Source organism: Haemaphysalis longicornis, unplaced genomic scaffold (genome assembly GCF_048455015.1).
Source record: "Haemaphysalis longicornis isolate Haplotype H1 unplaced genomic scaffold, Haemaphysalis longicornis Haplotype H1 scaffold_93, whole genome shotgun sequence".
NCBI classification, from domain to species: domain Eukaryota; kingdom Metazoa; phylum Arthropoda; class Arachnida; order Ixodida; family Ixodidae; genus Haemaphysalis; species Haemaphysalis longicornis.
This window is the reverse complement of record NW_027526466.1, coordinates 6,897-34,040: the sequence shown is the minus strand read 5'-3', so window position 1 is coordinate 34,040 and position 27,144 is coordinate 6,897. Positions and strand designations below refer to the sequence as shown.

The following is a 27,144-nucleotide window of genomic DNA, read 5'->3' as shown; positions in this document are numbered from 1 at the left end:
GAGCCCCGCAGTTCGCCCAAAACTTGAGCGGAAGTTCCGGCTTCTTGTTGCGGTACGTGCTGATGCGCCGCTGTTGAAGTGCTTCAGACAACTGTACGGTGCTGCGCAATTTCCCCTTGAATTTTCGCATCCTGTACATGTCGATGGCAATCACGCGGGTCCTTGTCCAGCTCCTCGATATGCTGCTGTCGGTGCTCAGGCACGCCTGGCTCCAGTGACGAATGGTCATCCAAAATGTCGTTGAATCTCGTCGGGTCGAGACCGCTCGCCACATCTTTACTCCCGCCCGCGAGACAATCGATGCTGGGGGAAAATCCGTAACGTCAGTCCTTGCAAGCTGCCTTCTGGTTCTGTCGCCTTTTCCGTTTCCAGCGGTGCTTCCACCGGCATGCCGACTTCCGGATAACCAAGCGTCGCCAGGTGGAAGCAGACGGCAGCCAAACTGTGTGCCGAGCCTCGGGAAATGTTTTCATTCCTTCGGTGGTCATGTGGCGATCATACCAAAGGCAATGCCGGGCAACTCTCCATGTCTTGTTATGGTAGGTCTTACGGGAGCTTCCGAGCGATGATTTAAACGGTGTTCCAAGGTCGCTTCTCTGCCTTCGAGTAGGGTGGGTCCGTTTCATAAGTAAGAACCGGCCATATCGGCGGTTTACGGGATTTCTGGTCCTTGTTGCGCTCTTCCAATTACTCTTCCATGCGGTGACCATGCACGAAACATTCAAATGACGTGGGGTTCCAGGCCGACGACATTTTGTCCTAGACGAACCCTTCGCGGAAGTAGCAATGACTCCGTCGGCAGGCTTTAAGCTCGCCGCATTGTCTGGGCCTGCGCTGTCAAGTAGGCCTTCCTGAAACTCACTAGATGCCGGGTAGTTATTTGCATGCGTCCGTGCGGTTTCGAGAAGTTCGGGCAAGGCTTCCTCCTTCATGAAGTCTGGAACGAATAGGAACTCGAACTCAGACGGTGGCGGCTCAACACGTGCTTCTTCAGGAGCTCGCGCCACTCCCACTCCGGCAATGCCCGCTTGCGCATGCTTCACTGTTGATGATGTCTCGTCGTTCCCTTTAGCAGGCTGCTGTTCTGTCGGCTCGTTCGGGAGGGCACTTCTCACATCGGTCTGATTCACGTCGGACACCCTTGTGCATGGATCAGCCGAACAATCTTTAAGCCTTGCTATCAATTCTTCTAGACGACGGTCTGGTCCTTTCAATTCTGGGGGCACTCTTTTCTTGCGGGAATCGATGTAGTGATTTAGTAGTACTCTTGCACGGATGAAACAATCGATGTATAATTCAGCAGTTTCCACTTCCTCCTCAAGTTCTTTGTCGACTAAATCAATTATTGCCGCATCCAGTTTTTTTAGGCATGCTTGCTTAAGTTTCAGATTTTCTAGGCAGGTGTTAATTTTACAGACTGCAGGCAACGGAGTGCAAATTCGCTGAACATGGGCAAGAATAGCTTTAACGTTTGAGCGGGCATGGTTCCGCAACAAGCGCAGAGAGTCCAGCTCATCACCTCGGTCTTCGGTAGCCGCAAGGTTGTAGCCAAGTGTGGTGGTCTGGACGGAACGTCGCGTCTCTGCGTAGGTGTGAGCGTTGCGGTCGGTAGTCGTGGTGGTCGCACCAGGGATGGCGACGCACCATGTCAGCTCAGTTTGGGCAGCTACTCGACCCTCGAGGCAGAAAGTACGTACGCCGCTGTTGGCGTCGGTGCCCTCGAGGGTAACGGTCATTGGAGTGCTGCGCTCAGGGTCAGCCATCGGACCAGTTGGCTCAGGGTGAGACGGCGGCAAACGGTTGTGGGTCCCACTTGCCTGCAGCCACTGGCATCATGCTGCTCTCGAGTTCGGTCCCTGGTCTTCTTCCCGGGTTTGTCGGCACCAAAATGTTACGGAAGGAGGAGACAGGCAGCAGGGTTCGGGGTCATGGCTGACCGCTACGTGATGAATCACTTTAAAGGCAGGGATCATGTGCTAATGATGATGACAATGGTGGTGGCGGTGGCGCATACCCCAGCGGGGATTCAACAGTGAATATACTTGTGTTTCTGTTCATTGTTTTGGATATATTAAGTAGGGGGCCATTTGCAGCATCTGCGTAAAATTCAGCTGCCTTGTATTTGTCGCGGAGGAACAGAAAATGCCGAGTGATGACGAAGCTTGGTACATTTTTCTTTTGTATTTCTCTAAAGGACATGTCACAATGAATTGGGAAAGTGTCCCACGGAGCAACCAAATCATAAATTGAGGTACAGTAGACATCAGTAAGAGGAACTTGGAACTCGCTGACGAGGTGTGATGCGGCCAGCGGAAAAGGTGGAGCTATGGATGGTCGGTTTTCAAAGAGATGATCAGTTGCGTTATTTTTCATTACGGTATTCAGAGGGTGTTCCTTCAGAGGAGTGATCTTTGCGGCATACATCAGAGCAGCGTAGGCGTGCTGGTACCCTAGAGACCACTGATTTGATTCGACATGAAGGGATGGAATAGGACTTGTTCGATATGCACCTGTTCGAACGAAGCCCCAAGTTGTAAACTGGGTCCAACATTTTGAGTGCTGTTTTGATTGCAGACTGGTATACAATGCAGGCGTAGTCTATTCTTGACCAAACAACACTATTAAGAAGTGCCAGCAGATATTTTGTATCCGTTCCCCAGGGCGGATGAGATAGTACCTTTAGAATGTTCATCATTTCCAGGCATTTTACTTTTAGTGTGGTTTCGTGCAGTAGGTATAGAACAATTTTCTGCAACGACCTGGGAATGGCTACGCGGTTGTTTTAGAGAAGACAGGTCATTTCCAATGAGAGCTCATACCTACTGATGACTGTAACATTACCATATTTACTCCCGTAATGAACCCACTTTTTTTTTAGAAAATTCGGCATGAATTCGGGGGGAGGGTTCAATATGCAGAAAAAATTGGAACATTTTTAAAAGTTGAAATTTCATACAATAAAGTTGCTAAGAGAAGCGCTGTCAGAGGCTTACCATTTTCGTAAAAACACGTAGGTACCGTATTTTCCGGTCTATAGGTCACACCTTTGTATAAGTCACAACCCCCTCAAAATGACAGTTCTTCCGAAAAAAAAAAAACGTATACAAGTCCCACCGGTGTATAAGACGCACCGGTGCACAAGACGCACTTGTTAATTAGGTAAACTCATAACGAAGCAGATCGTTAGAAAGTGCGGCGAAAGTACATGGTTGTGGCGGCCGCCGCCTATGAATGCATCCGCCGGTAAGGAGGGCTAGACACGTGCATATACCGTCCAAAGTCTAGACAGAGTTGTGAAAAGGACGCCTTAGCAGCGGTCTCCTTGAATGCCTCTGGCATGATGGTCATTTGCATGTTCAGTGCTGAGTTCTATGTCTTGCGCTTGCCAGACATGGCTTGGTGGGTTTGCCATAACTTGCGAGCGCTGTGTGCTTGCCAGAGGTTTCGCAGTATTTCAACCACCTCGAGCGGGTGAGCTGCTTGGCGAATTAGCAGGCCAGAGCGGTTTTGTTGCGCCCTCGGAGGAGATCCCTGTATTGCCGGCCATGGGCCAGGTAGGCCTTGTGAAGGCTCTCCCGTGTGGTCCACACGTTCGGCAAGTGCTTAACCGTGGTAGGAGCTGATTTGTCTACCATCAGATGTCGAGTAGCCTCCTGTGCTGATCTAAGGAGCTGTCGGGTTACCGGGACCCTCTTGTCGTTCTGCTTTCCGGAAGACATCCCAGTTTATCGCTTTGGACTGGCGAGGGTGTGATAATCAGCAGTTACGTAACCTAGATGGTGCCAGGCATGCGCCTTAAGCTGACACCAACATTTGCATATGCTCATCACAAAATAAAAAACTCCCACCTCCCCTCGCAGGAACCCCTGTGTAGATGCGACGCATAGGGGGTTCACGTTGCAGCGTTGGACAGCGGAGGAGGAACGGCGCTGGAACGATGGAGCGGAGCGGCGCAGGCACCGCGTATTACAGCGCGCATAACGGTGAGGGGACGCGCCGGCTCCAGTGCACCTGCCGCGGCTATGACGCAACACAATCCAACACAATCCACTTTAATCCAATCCAAATCCAATCCAAGCCAATCCAATGCCCCTCGCGAGAGAGTGTTTGCTATCGGAGAGGAGAGGGGGTGAGCGGTGGAGAGCGCAGCTCACGCGGCGAGGAGAATAGGGGAGGGGTGGACGCCGACAACGCCGGATGGATGCAGGGACGAGGCGAGTGAATGAGATGCGTTCGCATCTAATAAACGGGCTGCTGCGATCACTCCCCAGTTGTCCCGGCTTCTGAACCAATGAGCCTGGCCCGAGTTGCCGTCGACGCCAGGGAAGCCAGCCATACCTTGGGCCTCTTCAAGAATTATCTCCTGGCATCAGGGAACCACACCCACCCACCTGCAAGCCGTAAAGCTTTAATGCAGCGCTGTTTGGGCATGGAAGGCCTGTACTACTTATTGCCGGCGAAGAACCGTCGACGCCACCTTTTAGGTTTTCATCACCTCCACCCCTCAATGGAGGGCAGTCCCCCTTTTGCCACCGCCAATTTCTCCCCCCCCCCCCCCGCCACACTGTGGCGAGTCTTTGCTGCATTGAAGTTTTCCTATTTAGCTCCACAGGTGGAGAACGACCGAGCCGGCCAATTATGCTCCTCCTCTTGAGTGTCGGGGAGAATAATAAACAAGAAGACAGCGCGCTTCCTGTCACAGCTGAAGCCGTCCACATTTGCACATGAGCAAGTGCAGCAATCCCACTGGGGGGGGGGCCTCGCTGTGCCCACCCTTCCTTGCACTTCAGAACTCTCCCATCGTGGCTTCTTTGCACTAATCGGGACTTCCAAAGTTGTCACTGGCATGCAGAAGCAGTATCAAGTGGCTCTCTTCGTAAGCAGCTGCCCAGGAGCTCATTCTTCTAGATTGCGCCGAGGGTGCTCAGTCAAAGCCACAAGGACAAATACCAGTTGAGTCTAAAACTCTTCTCGCCTTGCGTTTACCTCCCGTAGGCCTTCCTGATCTTGAGAGGCTTTTGCGGGAAGCCGTGGACACCCCGAAATTTCGGCACAGGAGGACACGAGGCAAAGCCCACTGCAGGCAGCTGATGAAGCCCCCGTCCAAATGCTTAGCTTCCTGAACAGCAAATTTACTCGGAGTAGCACTGCACAAGGCCGATGTTAGCGGAACGCTGTCCTACGTCATGGAAGACATCTGTGGACAATGCAGCTGATCACGCAGACGACAAGGAGCCTCGAGGACAGAGATGCTGCTGCACCTGCTTCGCAACAAGGCAGGATGGAGCGGTGGTGATCAACAGTTGAGGCGATGCACTGATCAGCTTGAGAACGCTTTTCTGGGACCAGGTGCGTGAATATCACGCAGTTATTCCTTCCGCAATAATAAAAATTTGTTTTTCCTGCAAACTTTTTTGCCTTTATCACAAAAGTTCCCCTGTGCCATGGAGATTGTTGCCAGCACTAGCCCTAATTTCTGTGACCTGGCCACAAATTTTCAGCATTTCACTTTACTCGAAACTCGGCCTATCTCACAATTTTCACCGGATTGTACGACTCGAGTTGATTGAGTGATTGTAGGGTTTAACGCGCCGACGCAATGCAGGCGATGAGGCGCACCGTAGTGGAGAGCTCCGGATTAATTTTTACCACTTGGGGATCTTTAACGTGCGCCAAAATCTCGCACTTCAAGTTAACGAGGGATTACTGCATATTGCATTATCCTGTGTATTGAATTATTTCTGAACATGGAATGCACACAGTGACCCTATATAGCAAAAACTGTGCTTACATCAAACAGGAATGGCAGCGAATCATGATATACCTAAAGTCAGCTGCCGCAGGAGCTCCACTTCAAGCTGGTCTTTCCCCACTGTGGAAAAGGTAAAAGTGGTTTCGCCCAGCTTCTTCTCGTGGGCAGCGGAAGCCTTTTCCCCCTCTTCTCCATGCCACGAAAAAGAATGATTTTGGCCCACTCTGCGCTTTCTCAGACAGACAAGCTGTCCCCATGCTTTTGTCATTCACTGCCGTTTTGCGTCCTTTGCGCACTTCTGCAGTGTTGCTGCAATGGATGGCACAAAGCAGCAAGATTAGCCTTTCAGAGTGCAGTGGAAATGGAGTTGATCGCGGTGACAATTCAGGCGCCTGTAGTTGGGTCTGACTGTATGCCCATCCTACTGTCGGCCACACTACACGTCCTCATTTTGTGTTAATCCCATCTTACTAATTCGTGTTGCCAGTATTACGACTTATGCAGCCATACTTTCTGTCCCTCCTTACTAAGCACCAATCACCACCCAATGGGGTCGCTCAAGGTGCACTTGCCCGTCTGACTACAGGTGGCTCCATTCTGCACAGCCCCAGCCAGCACTCGCTCGGCGGGCCTTTCCACAATTGCAGCACCCACCTCCTCGAGCCCCTCGAGGTGCTGGTACATGGCCATGAGGCGGGTGAGGATGCTGCGCCGCTGGCTCGAGCCGCCCACGTCCGCTGCGGGCACCCGCAGGGCCCCCACCTGGGGCCCCAGCAGGGGGTCCAGCACCCGCGGGGAGGCCGAGGGGCCCCCCTCCACGTTGGTGATGCCCGTCACCAGCGAGTCCCCCCGCGGGCCGCTGCAGAACTGCACAAAGCGCACCTGCGCAGGGGGCGCCACACACACCATCAGACACCCCGCCGCCAATCCACACGAACCATCGGCCAACTGAGTTGGCCACACTGCGCTGACAATCCCTGCGCCAGCATCGTGGGACAAAGCAGCCTGGCAGGCTAGGCCCCACCACTGCACTTGGCACTCTCCGTTCAAAAACGTGCACCGAAGCCTGGCAGGATCCTGCGGTGTTGTGGGCTGGCACCAGGTGCCGCCGTTCAGGTATTCTAGGTAGACATCAAGAGGTGACACGTGTGTCCTTGAATGAATAGCACAGCCACACAGTCGTGACTATGCCATAGAGGACAGGCATCCTTGAACAAAGAGTTCCGTTTTTGTCTGGGCTACAATGAGTGGTGTGGCGCGTCCGTTTGGCCGCACCGTCCGGCCAACATAACGAATCCCACCGCCTGTAGTCTCTTCCCAGGATTGTGCTCTATTCATCTGACAAAGTTTCCTAATGAAAATACATAGTACAGCAAGCAGTTCCAGCCCGATATCTCCTTCCTCCTTTAAGGGATCCACGGTTGCCCTATCGTCAGCTGCAACTTTTCCTCTTTTCCTGCCTTTGCGAGTGCCTTTTCTACTTCCTCTCTAGCTGCTAGTGGGAACTCACAAGCTAGACTTGTAGGCCCTCCATTATGGTTGTGATGAATGGCCACGCGAACGGTTGACCACACAATCGAACCAGCAGGAACTGCAGCAATGACGACAAGGAAGAGGAGCCGCGTGGTGTCGTGATCGCGAGGGCTCAAACGACGACGGCTGTAAGGCAAGCGGCGGCGGACCAGGGCACGGTTGCATGGGGACGACCCCGGGGGACGCCTGGTCCACCAGTTGCTGACGCTCCGTTCCTGCTGTTGAGCCGCGAGAAACGCATCACGACGGAATGTGAGCGCAATCGCTCCCGGGCATTGCCCTCGGACCTTCCGAACTGCCAGAGTATATCGTGTAGAGTAGACTGTGTTGCGCTTGTCCCCATCGTGTCTTATGCTCCTGTCGTGTGCTTGTCCTGCATCTTCAACGTGTTAAACAGCGTTCGTCTCCGCCTGCGTGCTCCTCGGCCCATTGCTAACAAAAGTGGCGAGCCTGCCAGGAGCACACCCTTGACATCTGCAGGAAGAAGTTGAGTGCTGTGAAAACCCGTGATTGAAGATTCCATCATGGATGTGGAAAAGCTCGTGGTGATCGGGACGCAGCTGGGTCTCTCAGGACTGGAACTTCGCCAGTGGATCGACACCCAGCAGGCAGCTGAAAGAGAGGCACTCCGTGAAGCTGCAGAACAGGAAAAAGAGGGACGGCGAGAAGCTGCCGAGGTAGCCAAGGAAGTTGCCGAGAGGGAAATGCCAATCCTGGAGCTGAAGATTCGTCTTCAAGCACCACCGCCGTTACTGCCGGAAACGAAATCAACCCAAATGTGCCCGTCGTGAATCCGCAGAAGCTCCTACCCCTGTTTGATGAAAGACACGACGACCTACACGCGTACTTGCAGCGCTTCGAGCACGTGGCGACTGGACAGGGGTGGCCGCAGGAAAAATGGACCAAGGACCATGCAGGGGGAGACGAACACTGCTTAACACGTTGAAGATGCATTTAACAAGATGCAGGACAAGCACACGACGGGAGCATAAGATACGATGGGAAAAAGCACAACACAGTCTACTCTACACAATATACTCTGGCAGTTCGGAAGGTCCGAGGGCAATGCCCGGGAGCGATTGCGCTCACATTCCGTCGTGATGCGTTTCTCGCGGCTCAACAGCAGGAACGGCAGCGCCCAACAGCCGGAACGGAGCGTCAGCAACTGGTGGACCAGGCATCCCCCGGGGTCGTTCCCCACGTAACTTCCACCGCTTGCCTTACAGCCATCGTCGTTCAAGCCCTCGCGATCACAACACCGCGCGGCTCCTCTTGTCGTCGTTGCTGCAGTTCCTGCTGGTTCGATTGTGCGGTCAACCGCTCGCGTGCCCATTCATCACAAGTATGTTGCTAGCGCATAGCCTGGTATAAAATAACCCTGCTACTAGTATTACCTTACCCATGCTGTGAATAATGTTACCTTGTTCATTTATCAGTGAGTACATTACACCTCTGCTTCCTCTTCTCTTCCTCAATCCTTGCCAAGTTGTAGGCACAAATGCCTCTGTTACTCAGCAGCTCCACCAACTGAATTGTGCGCAGTGTCCTCGACAACTTCCCCCTCCTACGTTTTGCAGTGGCCCACCTTGTCAGTTACCTGCCCCTTGCCCAGTTCATCTCTCTCCTTCCTACGTTCAGCTTCTCCAACAACTGACAACCCCACACAGATTACCGCGTGGGGTTGTCATTTAGTGTGCACATGTCTCCAGTTAAAAGCCCAAGTTCGTTCTGCACTCGTGCACTCTGGCCGACTCAACGCCGGGCTACTCTCCCTCTGAACGTCCGGCCTTCTGTGATCCCCACTGCCCACTGTCCTGTACAGGACCCAGGTCGCCGTCGGTACACTGCCAGCACCCATGCCCCTTGTTTGCAGAAGCAGCACCTTTCACGGTATTCGCTGCTGATTCCAACACCTTGTGGGAATTCCGTGCAACCTCATCGCCCCACCTCTAACGTAACGCTGCAGAGTTCCTCCGTGCTCCCTCTTGAGTCCATTCCAGTGGCGGCCAGTTCAGACACAGCTGGGGACCGAGCTCTGCGTGGCCATGGAGGCTGGTCAATCAAAGACTGCAAAGGTGCCCCCAGCCTGATGCTCGTTCCCAACAGGGGAGATGTGGGAGAACTACAGACCCTCAGGGGTGAGCAAGCAAGGCCTTCATTTCCCCCAACTGATAGAAACGGCTGGGTTTAGAAAAAGATCATGGCATGTCCGCAATCGAGCAGTCTACAGGGTTTACACGGAAGTAAGAAAAGAAATAAACGAAAACTATTTTTTAATGCTCAATTTTTTGGTCTGTATTCGTTCATACGAATTTTGGGTGATACGAATATTCTTCGCAGTCCTGCAAGATTCGTATCATCGAGATTCTACTGTATCTGAACTTGGGAAACCAAACTGATGCAATATTCATAGACTTTTTGCAAGCTTTTCATACAGTGTCTCATGGAAAACTCATCTGCAAATTAAAAGCCATTTTCAATAACAGCAAATTGTCACTGGATTTCACATTTTTTAGCAACCGCTTGCAGTATGTAGACTTTAACGGGGCCAAATTATCAGTTTCAAGTGTGCCTTCCGGTGTTTTCTAGGGCCCTTTATTATTCATACTATACATAAATGATCTGCCTTGTAACATCAACTCAAAGACTCATCACCATAAAAACGCGCGATTGCATCTCGTACGAAACCATCACAACGAAGCAACGGTGTCTTAACACATCATTTTCTGCATTTTGCGCATGGTGCGAGTCATGGCAGATGACTACTGATTTTAGCAAAACTGTCGTTTACCCACACGCATCCGACTTGACAGGGCCAGTCATTTGTCATCTCCCCTGAGGCGCACAGAAAACGTGGCTGCCTGAAAGGCCCACCGAGCCCACCTTCTCACGCTGCGAGGCCGTCTTGCAGGTGGCCAGGGCGGCCCCCCGGCGCCAGTGCCAGAGCACCACCCGGTTGGCGGTGGCGATGGCCAGCAGGGGCTCGAGCGGGTGGAAGGCGAGCGAGGAGATGACGGTGCCCTCGCGCGAGCGCCACACCTCGCTGCCGCCGCGCAGGTCCCACACGCGCACCTGGCCCGCCAGGCAGCCCGAGGCCAGGATGTGGTTGCAGGTCGGGTGGAAGGCCAGGCACCACGGGGTGCGCGGGTGGCCCTCCAGGGTGTGCGCCAGCCGCCCCGAGGACACCTCGCACACGTGGATCCGGTGGTCCCCGTGCGTCGAGGCCACCCGGGTGCTGCACAAGTGCACGAATGACCCTGTCACCACACCTCACTGCCAGCGTCAGACTAACGGCCCCTTAGCCAACTCCAGAAAGCAATGCTATGTTCTAGTTGAACATCGGACTGTAACAGCCTGAATGCTGAACCCCCAAAAGGCGGGCCAAGAGCAGCGAGGACCACACCGAGAGAAAAAAACAGCACCGACGCCAGATTGGAGAAAGCACTTGTCACGCGAGACTCAACGTCCGACAGCTTTCGAAGAGGCCCCCTGAAGGCCAGCCAGTGTGCGGCCAAAGCACCACATGTGGAGTGAAAGCCTCTCGCTCAGCGAGCGCCAAGGCTCAAGGGAAGACAAGTTGCACGAGTGTAGTGCTCCTAAAACAAGAACGAAAACGTCACGGCAGGTGTTGCCGCCCCTGGCTATGTCCAACACTGGACGTGGTTAAAATTGCTTGGCAAACATCTTCACAATACGGTTTCACAAGTTCATAAAAACTTAACTTACAAGATTTTGTGGTGTGATGTTTGAAAATCAAGGAAAAAAAAACAAAGCACAGCCAATAGATCCCGCAATGAACCCAAACGCCAACAAGTTCATTCCGATTTCAGTGCAATATCCGGCCAGACAATTGTGCCACTCTTGTACAGTGCTGTGGGCATAGCCACATTTACCCGGCTGTTGCACATCACGTGGATTTCCGAACTTGTAGCTGGAAGTCTTCTATGACTGGCAGGCCTGGATCGTTTTTTCTGCAGGCGTTCGCATCGCTCCCAAAGTGTTAGCACGCGCTAGAACTTGCAGCAGCCGGCTTCGCGAACTCGGAGGGGGCGGGGGGGGCGTCTGTGCTCCCCACTTCAGGAGCGGATGCACGTGAAGTGGCGAGGAGAACAGCACACGCCACGAACGCCGAGAGTTCTCGAAGGTCGGAGGTCGCGCACTCCTCACGGGGCGCACGCTCGTGTGTGCTCAGTATTTTTTCTCTGTATTTTTTAGCTGGTAACGCTAGATGGTGCAAGCAAAAGCTTAAACAGCTCTGACGTTTCAAAACCCAGTCCTTTCAGGTGTACGCACACCCAACGTCTTCCCTAGCTGCTGCTCAAAGGCGCCACTTCCCCGTGCAAAGAGGCACGCCTGTGGGGGCAAGCTATGCATGGGTGCTTGGTTCACGATACCATTTTGCCGAGTGGTCCGTGGCACAAAGGAACAGCTAGCTGGGGATGTGTGGTATTCGGTTGCTTCTAAACCACTCCACAGTGCCTCGCTCGATAGCAGTTCATCACGACGCTGTTTGCGTCGCGCAATTGCTGCAAGGTAAACGAGCGAGAGTTGTTGGAGTGGCAGTTTCTCAGCAATCGAGGCATCTTTCCACCCCACACATGGCTGTGAGAAGGCCAGACTGGCTTGGAAGCAACTTGGTGGTTGCCTTTAGTGCCCCTTCAACCTATGGCCGGTATTCAATGGTGTGGAATGCATGCAGGCAACCATGCAAGGGCGCCGCCATATCTGTGGCCAAGCGTCTGTTGCTAGGCGACGTTGTGCACACAACCCCCCGATCAGGCACCCCTCTTCTCCTCCATGGAACCCTGTGAGTGCGCCGTCACTAGTTACGTCTGGCTCCGCGGGATGGCGGTACTTGTCCATGTCCGTGGCGCATCGGCCATGTCTGTGGCCGTTTCCAGTGTTGCCAAGAGAAGAAATTGACCGCTAAACTTTTCAACGAATACCATCTACAGGAGGGGAGATCAGGAAGAGAAAGACAAAAGACGAAAAATGTTGCTCGGCTGCCTCGCAAAACGCAGTCTAGAGTGTCAGTGGAGCTGTTGTAGCTGGCCGTAATGTCCGCTGCACAACGCGTTAAAAATACCAAGAAAATGCGGAGCGCATGCCTGGCCCGACTGCCAAGAGTCCCCAGCTTGCGCAGTGGCTTTAGCAAAAAACAAAACAAAAAAAAAACGGCGAAAACTTCGAAGAGCGAGAAAATGTCGAGCACTCATGGGCACGTGCCTCATGGCGACCGCCCAATGTACCCAGGCTTTGAGCAAGCAACGCCTTATCGAGACAACTTGCAAGTCCTCCAAAGAACTTGTTGCTGGACGAGTGGTGCATTTTGGGGAATGCCGAGTCCATCGTTTCTCTTTCTTTTTTGTGACCCCGGCTGCACCGGTCGATCAGCAGACCCGCCAAAAACAGCACTATAAATGGTATTATGCTTTGGGGAACCGCATTACAAGTGCTTCATTTATGCATTGAGATCTATGGGAGGCCTATTGGTGGCCAGTAGGACCCGCATTATATCCAGTCCCACACTATAAGGCTTACATTAAAAATGGTCTTCACTGTAGCTCGAACCCTCAAGTTGTTTGCTACAGGCGTACCGATTCACCTACTGCCCTTGGTTCGAAATTTTTGCATCTGCTCCAACACAGCTCATTGAACAAAAATTCGGCTAATTACTACGCGCAAGCGCCAAACATGAAACGAGCATTGTCCCACACTTGATAAAAATACTCTTTCAAGAACAATGTTTTTAGTGAGTTTTTTTCCACGAGTCATACGCGACTGGAATGCACTGCACCTTACCGTGTTGGCACGGCCGACAGTTATACCTTGAACGAGTGAGTCTGAGTTAACATTTGTGCAGCCATGATTTCTTCAAGTTGCACTGGGTATGGTGACAAGGACGGACACAGAAAAAACCCACACTTTCATGAGCACGAGTACGGATTTCTGGGCTAGTTGGTGATGCTTAGACGAAAAATTCATAGCGCATAAAAACAAGGACAGAGAAGAGGAGAGACACCACGGAGCGCTTCGTGGTGTCTCTCCTCTTCTCTGTCCTTGTTTTTATGCGCTATGAATTTTTCGTCTTTCATGAGCAGGCAGTGCACTGACAAGTGATTCATTCTAAACAAGTTGAAAACATGCATGAATCAGGAGAGAGGGGGAGGGTAAAGACAGCGGGCGTCAAAGTCAATCCCGGGTCACCGTAGTGGAAGGGGTGCTCACACACTCTCCCTCATGCCCTAATTTTGTGGCAAATGCTTCATATATCTCGCGGGACATTTTATCTTTCGCGGAGATCAAGATGGCGGTTTTATCGAATGCACCTGCAGCTTGCACAATTTGTGACAGCATGCGGAAGACACCAAATCACTTAGCTCGGAATGAGCAGAGTCGTAAGGGGTGCGACAGCCCCAGCAAGCTTTTCTTGAGGCTAAGACCTCGAAATTGCCAGCAATCACGCACAGACAGTTCAAATGCAAACTGAACACCCCAGTGGGCAGCTTTGAACATTTCCCCGATACCTCCACAATGTTACCACTGGACGATAGGTGCACTAAAACATCATCAACATACCGAAAGCATGAGGACATTTGGAATGCCTTCGGAGATTCCTGTTGCAAGGTAGAAATCACTGAGCAATTGGCACAGCACCTTTTTGCGAGAGAACAGGCCCTTGGTGGAAAACGTATGAGGAATCGAGATACAGCTTGAGGAGACGAGAACTTCGTGCAGAGAACTACTTCATTTCCCAATCGCACATTCCCACAAGCATCAATACTTTGCTCAACTGCTACTATGACACTGTCTTGGGGAACACCGCAAAACCGGTCTTGCGCATCAACTGAGAACCAGGGCTGTCTCTTGGCTAGTCCACAAATCCCCCAAAGCTTCTTATCAAGAAGGGGTCGTCTTTTCAACTGTCTCTGAAGAAGGTGGCAACCACCTTTTGTCTTCTACGATCGTCCTGAACAGTTTGCCCTTTTCGTGAGTCTTCAGCAGCGTGAAGAAGGCTGGACACTAACCTGCGGGCTGATCTTGATCGCTTCAGCCAGGTGATCTACGACGATGATTTAAATTTAATGACGCCCGGCGGACAAAGGCAAAGAGCACCATGACAATGGTGAATGAGCTGAGAAAGGGTTGTTAAAGAGGCGCTAGTTTGAAAGTTTCCCAACAGTCATGCACAAAACGACACAAACACAACCTGGAGGCTGGGTCAGTCTCCCAGTTGTCCCATGAGGAACATCTGTGAGCCTTGCCTGCAACGGCAGTGTAAACAGCTCAGCTACAGCACACAGGCGTGGGCTCGGCACCCATCAGGATGCTGCCCCTGCATTGAACCGAACCCCACGGAAGCACGGGGCTCTCAGCCAAAAGGGCAAGATTTATTGCCCTTCGGCTGTTGCCCACACAGTTCCATTCCCAATGATGCCCTCATGTTTCCACGCTGGTGAAGAAACAACAGATATCAGCCAGCAAAATCCTTCTCAACCTGCGCGGCTAAACTGATTTGCGTCGATGGGAACAGCAGTGAACCAAATCAGCAAAATTTAGTTTGTAGTGGTTCCGTCAGTGCTGCATGATGCGCGGATGCACTGCTTCTGCACCGGAAGAGCCAAAAAAATAATAATAAAGACAAGAATGAAAGGGACAAGCTAGTGCGTAAAAGATTGCGAGCTATTCGACTCTGTGAAGGTGGATGACCAGCGAAGCACCCGACACACATAACGGTCGCAAATTGTGTGTCGCAGAATAAACGTATGAGGCCTGAGCAACGACTCTAGCCTTAAAAATCTGACCCGGCTGGCACAGACGGGGTGGGAGCCGCCGGGGCTTCCTCCATGCCCTCCTTGGGCACGGGGAGGGGGAATGGAGGACGTAGTCGTCACCGCAACCGCTGGCGACTCAAACAGCGGCGTAGTGGCGGGTTAGGCTGTCGGAGACAACCCAGCAGAGGGTGGGACCAGGTCAGACTTGCTGAACTGGGTCCCCGGGGAAACCAGACCTGCACCCAGCTCTGGTGAGATGAGTTGGCGGCCTCCCCAGGGGAAAGAGCCGAACCCCTTTCGCTCCTCTGGAAAGGTGACCTTAACATCGATGATCTGCTTCTACTGTTTCAGCTTCTCACATGTCCGAGAGTAGGTCGCGTGGGGTGAGGGTTTGCAGGTGAGGGTTTTCAGATGGGTGGTCGTGCTGAGCCCACTTTGCACAGTTAGGTCAACCACGGCAGGAGCCAGTACCATGCTGAAACCTCTGGCATTTAAAACAGCACCCCGGGTTGGGGATGCATGACCGAACTGAACACTGAATGAATCCTGCGTTGATGAATTGGGGGAGTGTTGACCGGTCAAAGGCTAAGATCAGGTGTTTGGTAGGGATTTCTTTGTCTTCTCTACGTATGGTTATGCGCCTCACTGCTGTTACACCCCGACTTCGCAGGCCCTCGAGCAGATCGGTTTCGATCATGAGGTCAGGATCTGAGATCATGCCCTGTGAGCAGTTAAAGGGGTACTGACACAAAATTTTGAAGGCGAGATAACTTCAGAGATAGATTGTTGGAACACACATACATCATCTGCAAAATATCAGCGGCGAATACAGCCTAGAACGTATTTAAAATCAATTTTAAAGTGTGCGAAATGCAACCGAGCAGCCAGCAGAGGACCTCGCACAATCGACATCCCCTGGATATTTTGTAAATAAACAACAACCAAACACGTCACGAGTTTGTGTTTGCCGCTTCCGCACTGCCGGTGTTTTTCACCGACTTGCCGCTCCAATCAGAGGGCGGAGCTGCTCTCGAGAACGAACGACCCGATCGTTGGCGGTGGAGGCGCTATGATTTTGTCGGCTCATCGGGCGGCTGGCCGCTACCAAAGTTCTACAGCGATTCCAGGCACTCTATTTTTATTACTTTTTATTTACATTGGACGCGAAAACGTGCCGGAGACACAAAAAGCCCACTGAGCGGGCCGCACGGTTGCTGTGCAGGCGGCGGCCATAGCCGCGAAGTGGCGCAGGTAGCTCGAGTGATTGCTTGTTACCGCTGCACGAAATTGAACCCAAGTCCCAACAGTGCAGATTATATGAGAAAGGAGTTAATGATGCAATGGCGGGTTGCATTAGAAATTGTCATCTGCACTGCTTACGAGAGCGGCAATTGAATATCCGCCGCAGTGCTAAGCCGAACACATCTGTAGGTGGACCTGTGGGCAGACCGGCCGGCTGCTCCCAGCGCGCGTCTTGCCACCCACTGTCTGGCACGCGTCGTTCTCTAGCCGCGGCAGCATTTGCACTCGCAGCACCTGCGTCACGTCCACAGTCGGTTTTTAATTAAGCGGCTCACGAGAGCAGTACGTGGGGGCATTAGCAGAACCTGCCGGCGACGCGGATTCGACAGTGCTACGGCAGCTCTGCTCTGTGATATCCCTCGACGGTCACGTGGTCAGCTTTGATCACACAAAATCCATCGTTTCGCGGCACCCGCAGAAACTGAAATTGCGACTGGCCGCATTGAAAATGCCTCTAATTAAACAACCGTCGCACGCTGAAGTAAATGAGGTTTCTACAGGTGATAAGTAGGTCACTAGCTACTTATCGCAAAAATAAAAAAAAAACAAGATACAAAATTTTTGTGTCAGTGCCCCTTTAAGGCTTCGGTGGGGCGTGACCCTGACGTCAAGATCTAAGATGCGCGTCTGGCTCGGGAGGTTTGTTGCCTGCTGCTGGGCATTGACTTCTACCAGCAGTTCTCCAGTTCTCTGTTTCCTTGCTTTGTAGGACTCTCCGATTATTCCTTCTACCAACTTAGTGATCAACCACACGGACAGTGAGGCAACAAACTTTTCTTTTTCAGCAGGTTCAATGATCAGGAAGCTGGCTTTGGGAAAGGAACGGTTGATAGGGACGGAAAACAAACTTGGGTGCAGCCCCTTTTTGGGGGGGTGTAGAAAATACCATATGCTATGGTATAAAGCAGGGTTCGGGGATACTTTCTCAGCTCGGTTTAACCTGACGCTGAAAGAGGTCCCCGAGCTCCCCCCCTGAGCCCGAACGCCAGAGCTTGACCCCCACTCCCCCATGGTTGGCTCCAGCTCATGTTTGGGGTCTGTGGTGTCGCCGACACAGTCACCATGAATACTCAAGGTGTCCCACGCGGGGAAAGTGTTTGTACACTGCGGGGAACTGGACGCACGTTGAAAGCTAGTGCAAGTGTTGTGATAGTACCTGGTTTTCAAGTGTTGCGTTAACCAGGGACATGCTATGTGTCTGGCGTGAATGTGTCAGTTCTGAAGTTACTGACGTCAGAAGAGTACTCCAACTCGGCCATTTTGCTTCACGAGGTGCTCAGGAGCACCCCAGGCTTGGCCTGGCGCCTGCCTTAAGTCTCGTCCCATCACAGTGGGGCTGCGTAGAGCGCCAGAGGCCTGCGGAATGAGCGTTTGGGGGGCGCATAGGTGTGTTATGGATGTGTAGTGAAGTTTGGATGCTTCTGTGAATGTTCACACTAGCATCTTCGAATATCTTATGGGAAGGCAACTTTACCCTGTAATAAAGTCATTACCATAAGGGCTTGTGCCCACTCCACTGACGGAAAGAGTACTGCAGAGCTGTGTCAAAGTGCGAGTGAGTATTGTGTCCTATACTCTGGCATGTAGGCTGTTCCTTGCTAAAAAGGCATGCTTTTGATGGCATCAAAAACCTACAGAAAAGGCGATCTCTGGCACCTGTGCTGGAAGAGCTCCCTAGAGGATTATGTGCACTGATTTACGTGGAAAACTGGGTATGTCGGCACAAGGATCGGAGAAAGAAACAGTGCAAAAAAGAGAGAAAAGGTCTGCGCTGTGCTTCCAACTGGCTTCATATGGTTAACCGTCCTACCGGGGGCTCATCTCTGCGCATGCGTACAAGTTTTAGCTCTTTTTGAGAAAGCGTGATTGGCGGTGAGATGTTTCAGTGGCTCCCCCTGGCTCTCGACGTCGGCTTAGGGACTCGCGCCGCTGTCGTCTGCTACACTCCGCTTGTGAGGGGCAGCAGTGTCTGTGCTAGAAATCGCCCGCTTTGATGCTTTAGTGCATTAAAATCATAGTTCTAGTAACTCAGTTATTTTTGCCAGCTTCTGGCACATCTAAATAATTTCAAGCTGTGTCTCCCACAAGTTTGCAACACACGAGGAGATAGAGAACCGCTTTCTTCAGGGCATCGGCCAGAAGATCGTGTGTAGCTCGTCCTTTCTAGCTTATTCGCGACGATCAGCGCTCACAGCTCCCCCATATGTATTCAAAATGCGTAGGCTTCCCTGCAGTACTTTTGAGATGCTCTTATGAAGCACACACGCGCATCCACAGCACGAAATAAAACGGCTGTCTTCTATTTCTTTTGTTGTTGATGACTTATATCAGATGAATGTTTTTTTTTTTTTTTTTTTTTTTTTCCTGTGCACAACGCATTAATTTTTCTGCACCGCCACAAACGTTTTATTAGGAGGTTTGGGGATGTTTGGGGGGCTCACAAAGATCGTGTGGATATTTTCTTCAGGTTGTATGGCATACATTCCCTTCCTCACAAATTGGCTTTCGTTACGGCTGCGTGCAAGAAGGTGCATATCCGAAGCGTGCGTTGTTTATTCACATGCAAATACAATGAGAACGTTTGTGCTACAGCACCACAATCGCGCCCCAGACAACGTCGTCCAGAGTACTACTCGAGGGCGGCTTTTGTATCTGTGTCGTAACTATTGTTATCATAACGACCTGACTCTCAACATGATTAATGATAACATGATTACGGTGTTGAAGGCATGATATACTCGCTAACTAACGCAATAAATGGTATACATGCATATATTACACGAATCAAAACTGATGAATATTTCCAAGCAGCTCTTTATTGGTTTCCAACCCTTCGAGGCGCAAAGAACAAATACTATTATACTCAGGATGGCGTTCTATGAAGTGAACAAAATTACTCTTACTCTCTTGTCCTGGACTGAGGACCCGGCCCACTAACCAGCTCGATATCATTGTTAAATAAAGTTTTCTCCTCCTCCTACTCCTCCTCCTCTTGAGCGCAGTTTTCCTATAATGCATATCCGAATAGTATTGGGAAGATATAGTTGCGGAAAATGTACCGAAACATCCTTCCAGGTCTGAAAAAACATATTGTCTCTTTATCTTTACCTTAGACGTAGCTCGTTTTGCTCAATAAACCTCCATACGGGTTAGAAGCCTGGTGTAAAAAACACACAATGGGTTATTTGGAACTCAGCAGCGTTTGTGCAGCATGTAGTGCATGTCAGCACACAGTCATGCCATGAAAACGTGCGTTCGGCGAGGTTGCAAAAACCATTTTACCTTACTGGGAGTCGTAATGCCTTCTGCCAAAGTAGACAGTATTTTGTATTTTCGCTGTTGTCGCTTAAAGCAGCTGGCTATTCCCCTTGTTCGAAAGATTGCCTAATACAGAAGCTCCGAATCTTCGCGCTCCGCACAGGACCAGCTTCGCAAGGAATGGGGCGACACCGGCAATGTTTCTTCCGTAGCAGTATCGCTCACATCTTCAGCTAGTGTACGTGATTTTAAGCTTATTATTGTTTACGTGATTTTAAGCTTATTATTGTGATAACAAGTTACCCACATGAGGATTCTGGTGCAGACAAGCATCAGACATTGACTGAGCGCAAAGAAACCGCAGGGAGAGAGAGCCTGAGTGAAGCGGACGACAAATGCAAGAGTCTGTAAGCAGGCGTCACGGAGGCGCACTTCGCAGCGCCGCCTGTGTTTGCGCTCACCGCCAATAGAGGCCATGCTGACACGCCTCACCAAGTGTAAAAATTCACTCCGATTCAACAATTGCACGCAACAGCAGCCATGTCTTGCCCTTCTAATGACGCAAGTATTTTCCAAGTCTGAAGAACAGTCATTACAAGACAAGCGGTGGCCTGTCAAGAAGCCTTCTGCATCTTTCCCCTCTTGCACATTTTTTTTTACATGCTCCCTCAACCTGCCATTGGGCCCCAAATGCGGAAAAGTGTCTTATTCTTAGCGCTTTCTGCCTGTGCACAGGGCAGCATTCAAAGAGAAACCAGAATGCAACACAGGCTGACGTAACACGGCCTATGTCATCTTTTGGTAAGCTTAGAGCAAATATGCAACCAGTCTATGCTGCACAAGTTTTCGAGGTGTGCAATATGTTATGCCCCAGCATCACGCAAAAATTTCAGATTAGATTAAATACTGGCTTACTCTACACGTGATAGTGCTTGATAAGGACCGGGGAGAGTAATTATAACACTACTGCAGTTTGAGTTTGCTCTTTGCAAAAATCATGACAACATAAAATTTCCCGTTCGAAGCGCCAACATTTCCACAGAGAATATTTTGTACCTGTGCTGACAAAAAAGAGAGCTTTTTTTCTAGTTTTCTTACCCTGTCCAGTCAATGGGCAACTCCCAGGTGCAGCAGGAATTACGCACATTACACGAAAACAACATAAAAAGTCAGTCTTGGGAAAACGAGGCAAGAGGAGCTCAGGAATCGTGGTCTGGAACATCTTGCCAGTGCTTTCCTCAGATCTCGCAGGTTCTAAGTAAATGCCAAACATAAAATTAATTCTCTTCTGGTGACTTCTTTTGACCCCACAAGACGCGCTGCTCACAAAATGCTTCCTTCGAGAGGGCCATGTGGGGGTGCGTACACACTCGTAGCCCTCGGCAAAAATCTCGGCAGCAGCCGCACCAGACGGCCAAGTGTCCTGCCACCACCACAGCTCGCTGCATGGAGGGTTTTTGAACACCGTGAAGTGGTGCAGGCCGCTCCAGTGACCGCTTGCTAAAATGCCGCAGAAGGACCAAACCAAGCTGCTCATGCGGGGAAGGAGCTGGTACTGTCGGCGATAATGGCCCTGAAGACGTCCCCTGCTCCACTTGGCGAAGCACTTGACAAATATACGCCGCAGTGGCAAGCCTAAACTATTTTTCCATGGACCGGCCGGCTCCCTCGAGCACTCTCACCGAGTAGACGACTAGGGCAGGCGTGAAACGCATGCACAAATCACATGCAAAAACACAGGCGGTTCAGGCTGCTCCCTTCGATTAGCCAGCACAGCACTGACCTCACAGTGGTGTGGTCTTGGCCACTGTGAAACTTCCCTCTCGCCTTTCTGACAAGGCTGCCCATCCATGCCGACTTGTGTGGAGGCGACAAAACAATGCACATGCAGCTCCTACCTTCCACCTGTCAGCGCTGGCACCGTGTCCAAGTTAGGCAAACACCCCGACTGTCCCCCCTGAATGTACATCTCCATGTGGCATAGAGTCCAGCTGGATTCGTGGCGAGCGCAGGCGGGCTCATTTGAAGAGCTGCCATAGACCTCCTTTGCCTGCCACAGGGCCATCACCACTTTGACAGCTGCTGCACCCACCAACATGGCATGGGAAAGGGTGGCAATGAAGGAGGCCAACGAGGCTTGCCCAACTTGAAATCACACCATTCCAGTATTAACCAAGAAGCACCATATTGAGAAACTTCACACTCCACAAGCATGGGACAGGTGAATACTAAATGCAGAGCTCTCAAAATGTGTTAACGGCCCACGAGGAATCCAGACGGAACTAGATGCAGTCGCATTTCTTGGCGACGGCTGGGCTCAGTGGCCGCCAATCATTACGGGAAGCACAAGTGCACAGTTCCAGAAGACCCATGCCATGGCTGCTTCTAAATCGATTGCGCTGTGCCAACCTCATGTAAACGTGGCACTTGGGCACACGACAGGTGCCCCATGGCCCGGCCTCGAAGTCGACAAGGCCTGCGCGGTCAAGGCTGCTTGTAAATACTGCAGAGCAAAAGAGCAAAAGGGAACCCTGGCAATATACACCAGTTGTGAAACTCACCATGCAGGAAAAAGGGGCAAGCATGCAGCAACTCCATTAGCCTGTCAACAGAAATTACCCAAGCGGCTGCTGCCGTAAGTCCTAAGGTAACCACTGTGTGAATACAAGCCAACATCTCCCAGTAAATTTCCTATAATTTGAAATGCAAGCTTCATCTACAAAGTTGTGTTATTAAAGTCAATGTGTTGCAGCGTTCCATTTTTGTGCCTAGCTAGGTGCCCCTGTGCTACAACCGGGCAGATTCTGAAGCGCAGTTTTGCAAGTGGTGTACCCTGAGGAACTCTGCTTCCCGGTGGATGTGCCAAAACGCCACAGGGGGCTTGCAAAGCAGAGCAAGCACCATTTAGGATTGATTGTAGGGCAGCGCAGGCGATGAGGCACGCCGTAGTGGAGGGCTCCGGATTAATTTCGACCACCTGGGGATCTTTAACGTGCGCCGAAATCTTGTACACACGGGCATTTTTGCTCTTCGCCAACACTAGGAAAGCGGCCACCGCGGCCAGGAATCGAACCCGCAACCTCGTGCTCAGCAGCGCAACGCCATAGCCACTGAGCCAGCACGGCGGGTCGTTTAGACAACTGCTGGTGTCTCAACGAGTTTGTGATGCAATCTGAATTCCCGCACTTATGCGCCCGCTTTGGGCAGTGCCACGTCCAAGGCAGGTAATCTGTAGCACAGAATTCCATTCCAGCAGAGTGCCACTGAGGTACCCTGCTGCCACAGGGGCTGCCGTAACAGCTGACAGTGTTCCATTCTTACTTGGCCCAGCTTGCAAGGTGGCTTCTGGTCACCTTCGACAACAAAAAGACCGGGGGCCGTCTCGTTCGTCTAGCCTTTCAAAAAATCCCCGACGAATGCACGTTTCACGAGCTGCAGATTCTCACCAGTCGGGGCTGAACACCATGAGGAACGTGGAGCGGACGGACGGTGGCAGCTGGCATGCCTGCAAGGAGCAGGGAGGGAGGGACGTCGAGCAGGGCCCACACAAGGCCCCTCCCCCAGCACTACCCACCGTCTCCTCGAGCTCGTAGTGCGCCGCCCGGTCCTCGGCCATGCGCTCAAAGGCCAGCGCATGCGTCGGCTTCTGCGCGCTGCAGCCCAGCTCCCGCTGCTGCAGCAGGGACACCGTGCTGTGGCCGGCCACCGTGCGGGCCCGCATGGCCTCCTGCGCGGCCGCCAAAATGCTCAACACGCCCCACAAGAGACAACTCCAGGCTGCAAAGATTCTCAAAAGGCATTTGAATGTGGGGTGTGGTCACTAAGACTCAGCAAACCAATTTTGCAGTAGTAGCAAACCAATGGCACGCACTTCTGTTGCGCAGAACAGCGCTCCCACTAAAATTTCAACTCCGTGATCTCGCAAAAAAAGGCCACTGAAAAGCAGTGACAATGAAGAGGGCCTTATGGAAGTAACAGAAGCCTTTTCACCACTCAACATTTCACTCACCCGGGGCGACAGTTCGTAAAATGTTCCCCATACTCATTCGAAAAACAAAAGCCCTGTGGTGACTGACTGGTTGTGTACAGGCCCCACACTTGGCCACTATTCCAAAGACCCACTCCAAATTTGTTACACTTCTGTCCTGTACACGAACGTTCCCCTGAGGAACACAGATAGCTGCTGAGCCGTGTGAATGCGAGCGTCATAAAGGGCATCTCCGCACAGCTACAAAGCTCGGGCTTCGTCTATCACTCGGTGTATAACACAGTGCTGTACGACTAAATTGTTCCCGACATGGCTCACTGGTACGTGTTCTTCTTCAAAGGCCCACCGCTCACAAGCTCTCAGAATTTCGTTTGCTAGGGAGATCAGCACTCCCCAGCAGATGACAGAAAAGGTTTCAGGACCCTTTGCTCACACCACAAAGGCCACTGACACGTTCAACAGAAGCTTTTTCCCAGCGTCCCACGCCATCTTCCAGCCCGCAAATTAATGCCCTGACACACGAACAAAGACATTAGCAACGACTCGGGCGGCTGGTTGCCCCTGTCAAGAACGAGGCCGCATCTCGAGGGGCGCTAGCACAAGAAAGGAACAGCGATGCGGGACGGTCAACTGCGATCCGCACGTACGCAGATGTGCTTTTCATCCGCGGGCCGAAATGAGGAAAATATTTCTTAAGCAGTGTCGTAGCCCCTTGGCTTCTCTTGCCCGCGGCGGCCCGCACGAGTTATGTGAAGCTGGGCTTGTAGACGTAGCGCAAGAGAAGAGACGATCGTCTTCGTGCTACTTATTAGAGGAGCCACGTTCTGTAGGGCCGCGTTCACGCAATCTCTTCACCTCGGCTAGGTGAAATCTGAGAAGGCGGCACCTCGGGGTTTCACTAGTCCTGGACCAGGCGGTGTGAGCAACGAAACTACCCTTGGGTGACACCTGCATCTCGGCGAGCTGGTACACGTTAGAAAACAGCACTAAAGAAATGGAATGTGAACGACACAAATGAACGACCTTTTATTGCTACGTTACTCGTTCGAAGCATACGGCCTGACGACTATTTGTTTTCTCCTACGCTACAATGACTCCTGCGTGCAAACAGACAAGGCACATCCGTGGGTGCAGGCAGACGAGCAGGATGGCAGCCTTCGCTCTGAAGAGGGTAACGGGGCGCCCCTCAAGCATCGGAAACGCCTGCCGCCGAATACAGACCATATAACAATCATTTTTGTTGGCCGCAAGTCACGACTAGGACGTACAGCAGGCGGGAGTTGCCAAGGCACAGGGCCACTTACTCGCGACGACGGGAAGAACTGTGCTGCAACGCTGTCAAACCAAACTCCCGTTCTCCGGTCCACTACACCACAGCAGGCGACGCGTGCCACATACAGATAGTTTGATGGTTACACGCAAAAGACGTTTTCTAGCAGTGGGGAACTGCAATAAAGCCACTGTTGGCAGCAGTCAACTCAACTCGCATCACACAAAACATGGCTACAGTGAACTGGAACTGGAATAAGGCCAGTGAAACGAGCGGCGCGGGTTGTCACAGCCGGGGTGGCCGGGGGAGCCAGTAGCGGAGGCGCTGCTGTCGCCCACTCTTGTAGCCATGGAGGAAGAAAAATGTTCTTTCCTCCATGCTTGTAGTACAGTGCTCTAGAAGAAACTTCTAAAGCACTGTACTTGTAGCTCAGGGCTCAGGTCACAGAGTTAATACTACCATGGAGGAAAGAAAAGGTTTCCTCCATGAATACTACTAACACATGTGGCCCTGTGCCTTGGCAACTCCCGCCTGCTGTACGTCCTAGTCGTGACTTGCGGCCAACAAAAATGATTGTGATATGGTCTGTATTCGGCTCAGGTGTACCTATTCGCACGCCCCGTGGGAACAATTTTTATTTTTGGTTCGCACGCCACGTGCCAACAAAAAAATAAAAATTGTTCGCACGCCTTTGAGCCTTCGCCTGCTTTGCGACCAGCCCGGCTTGCGCTGTCCCTTTCGAATCACTCTGGTCTCTGTTGGCATACCTCAAGCTTAGCATTGTCAAGCTGCCCGCAAAGCTGTTGGCTAATCTTGTGTTATTACATGCGACGCATCTCTTGCTCTGAGGCATGTCCCTCCTGCGTCGGCGTTGTCCGGCGTCCGCACGCCAGCTGCGCATGCGCGACTCTGCTCCCGTATTCTCTCCGACAGCCACACTGTGCGCGCAACGCTCTCACTCCGCCTCATTATCATAAACAACAGCTGTGTGCGCGCGCTTCGCTCGTTTCGCTCCGCTCACCGTATTCCCAATATTACTTCAACGGACGCGGAGCTCATCGCTATCCACGATTCTCTCGACTACTTTATGTACGATTACCATCACCCCATTCCCCCCAACCTTCGCATCCTAACAGACTCATATGAAGCTCTCCAAGAACTTTGTCATCCCATGTCCACCCACCCTTCTGTCCACCACATTATTCATCAAATCACTGCGCTCCAAACATCAGGCTGCCAAGTCCGAATCGACTGGACCCCCGGTCATGAACCAGCCGCTCCTGGGAACCAAGCAGCTCACGTGGCTGCACAGGAGGCCCTTCTCACAATAGCCTCCGATGGACCCCCGGCGCCGCCCTTCTCGGACCACCCCTGGCCCAACTGCCCAGACGATGACCCCACTCTCGCTCCCGCAATCAGGCTCCGTAGATTCAAGCAGCTGAAACAACAACTCCTTCAGGCCACCTCACCTCCTTCCCCACCCTAACTCGAGCACAAGAGATCTTCTTGAACAAGTTCCTGACCAACACCTGTACGGCACCAGAGACCATTCGACAATGGTATTATCCCCAGCACGCCCCCCGATGTCCCTACTGCTACCACTCCATCGCAGCCGATCTCCACCACCTCATCTGGCACATGCCCCAAGTTTTCTCGATTTCGTACATTCACTCTCCCACACCACGACACCTCTACCTACATCGACCCAACATCCCTCTCACACGACACACTCTTCGAAATCGCCATTTATGCCACAAAGAGCGGCCTAGTACGGGCAATATAGCAGTGGTCTACACGACTCCTGAAGAGAACCCTTGAAGCCGGCATTATAAGAACAGTGCTCCGTCCTCCCTTCCCTTCCCCCCCCCCCCCCCCCCCCCCCACCCCCACCTGGCCTTTGGCCATCCTATCTAATAAAGTTTGCAACAACAACGCTCCCGTCGCGCAAGCGTGCGCATGCGCGACTCTCCTCCGTTGTCTCCTCTCCTTGAGGCGCTGTGAATATAAAGCGGGTATCGCGCTGCGGCGGTTCAGTCAGCGCTCGCTCTCGTTCGACTTCGCGTCACTTTGCTAGACGACTACGTGCTTGAATTGATTCTTCCGATGAAAACGTGATGGAAGCGACAGTCCCTTAATGAAAAGTAAAATTACTTCCATCTTCCCGCGTATGAGAACACCCGCATGTGATGGAATGCATCATACGCGTTCACAACACGTTTCACCCGATTTAGAGAATCAACCCAATGGAAACGCCAATTGAGCCCCC

The 27,144-nt window shown here is 52.0% G+C and overlaps 1 protein-coding gene across 3 annotated transcripts in view; it reads right to left on the bottom strand.

The window, feature by feature from the left end:
- Positions 1-25,215, bottom strand: part of LOC144154809 (activating molecule in BECN1-regulated autophagy protein 1-like) — a 105,046-nt gene extending 79,831 nt beyond the window's left edge. For 2 of the 3 annotated variants that reach the window (XM_077685911.1, XM_077685910.1), the window contains exons 1-5: positions 24,913-25,215; positions 23,195-23,347; positions 23,067-23,125; positions 10,169-10,520; positions 6,407-6,634 (exon numbers count right to left, since the gene is read on the bottom strand). In XM_077685911.1, coding sequence (XP_077542037.1) covers positions 6,407-6,634; positions 10,169-10,520; positions 23,067-23,125; positions 23,195-23,341 — 786 coding nt within the window. In that variant the 5' untranslated portion in view covers positions 23,342-23,347; positions 24,913-25,215. Of the gene's footprint in view, positions 1-6,406; positions 6,635-10,168; positions 10,521-23,066; positions 23,126-23,194; positions 23,348-24,876 lie in introns of all 3 variants that reach the window. The other variant, XM_077685912.1, reaches the window with a different exon arrangement.
- Positions 25,216-27,144: the final 1,929 nt, after the last annotated feature.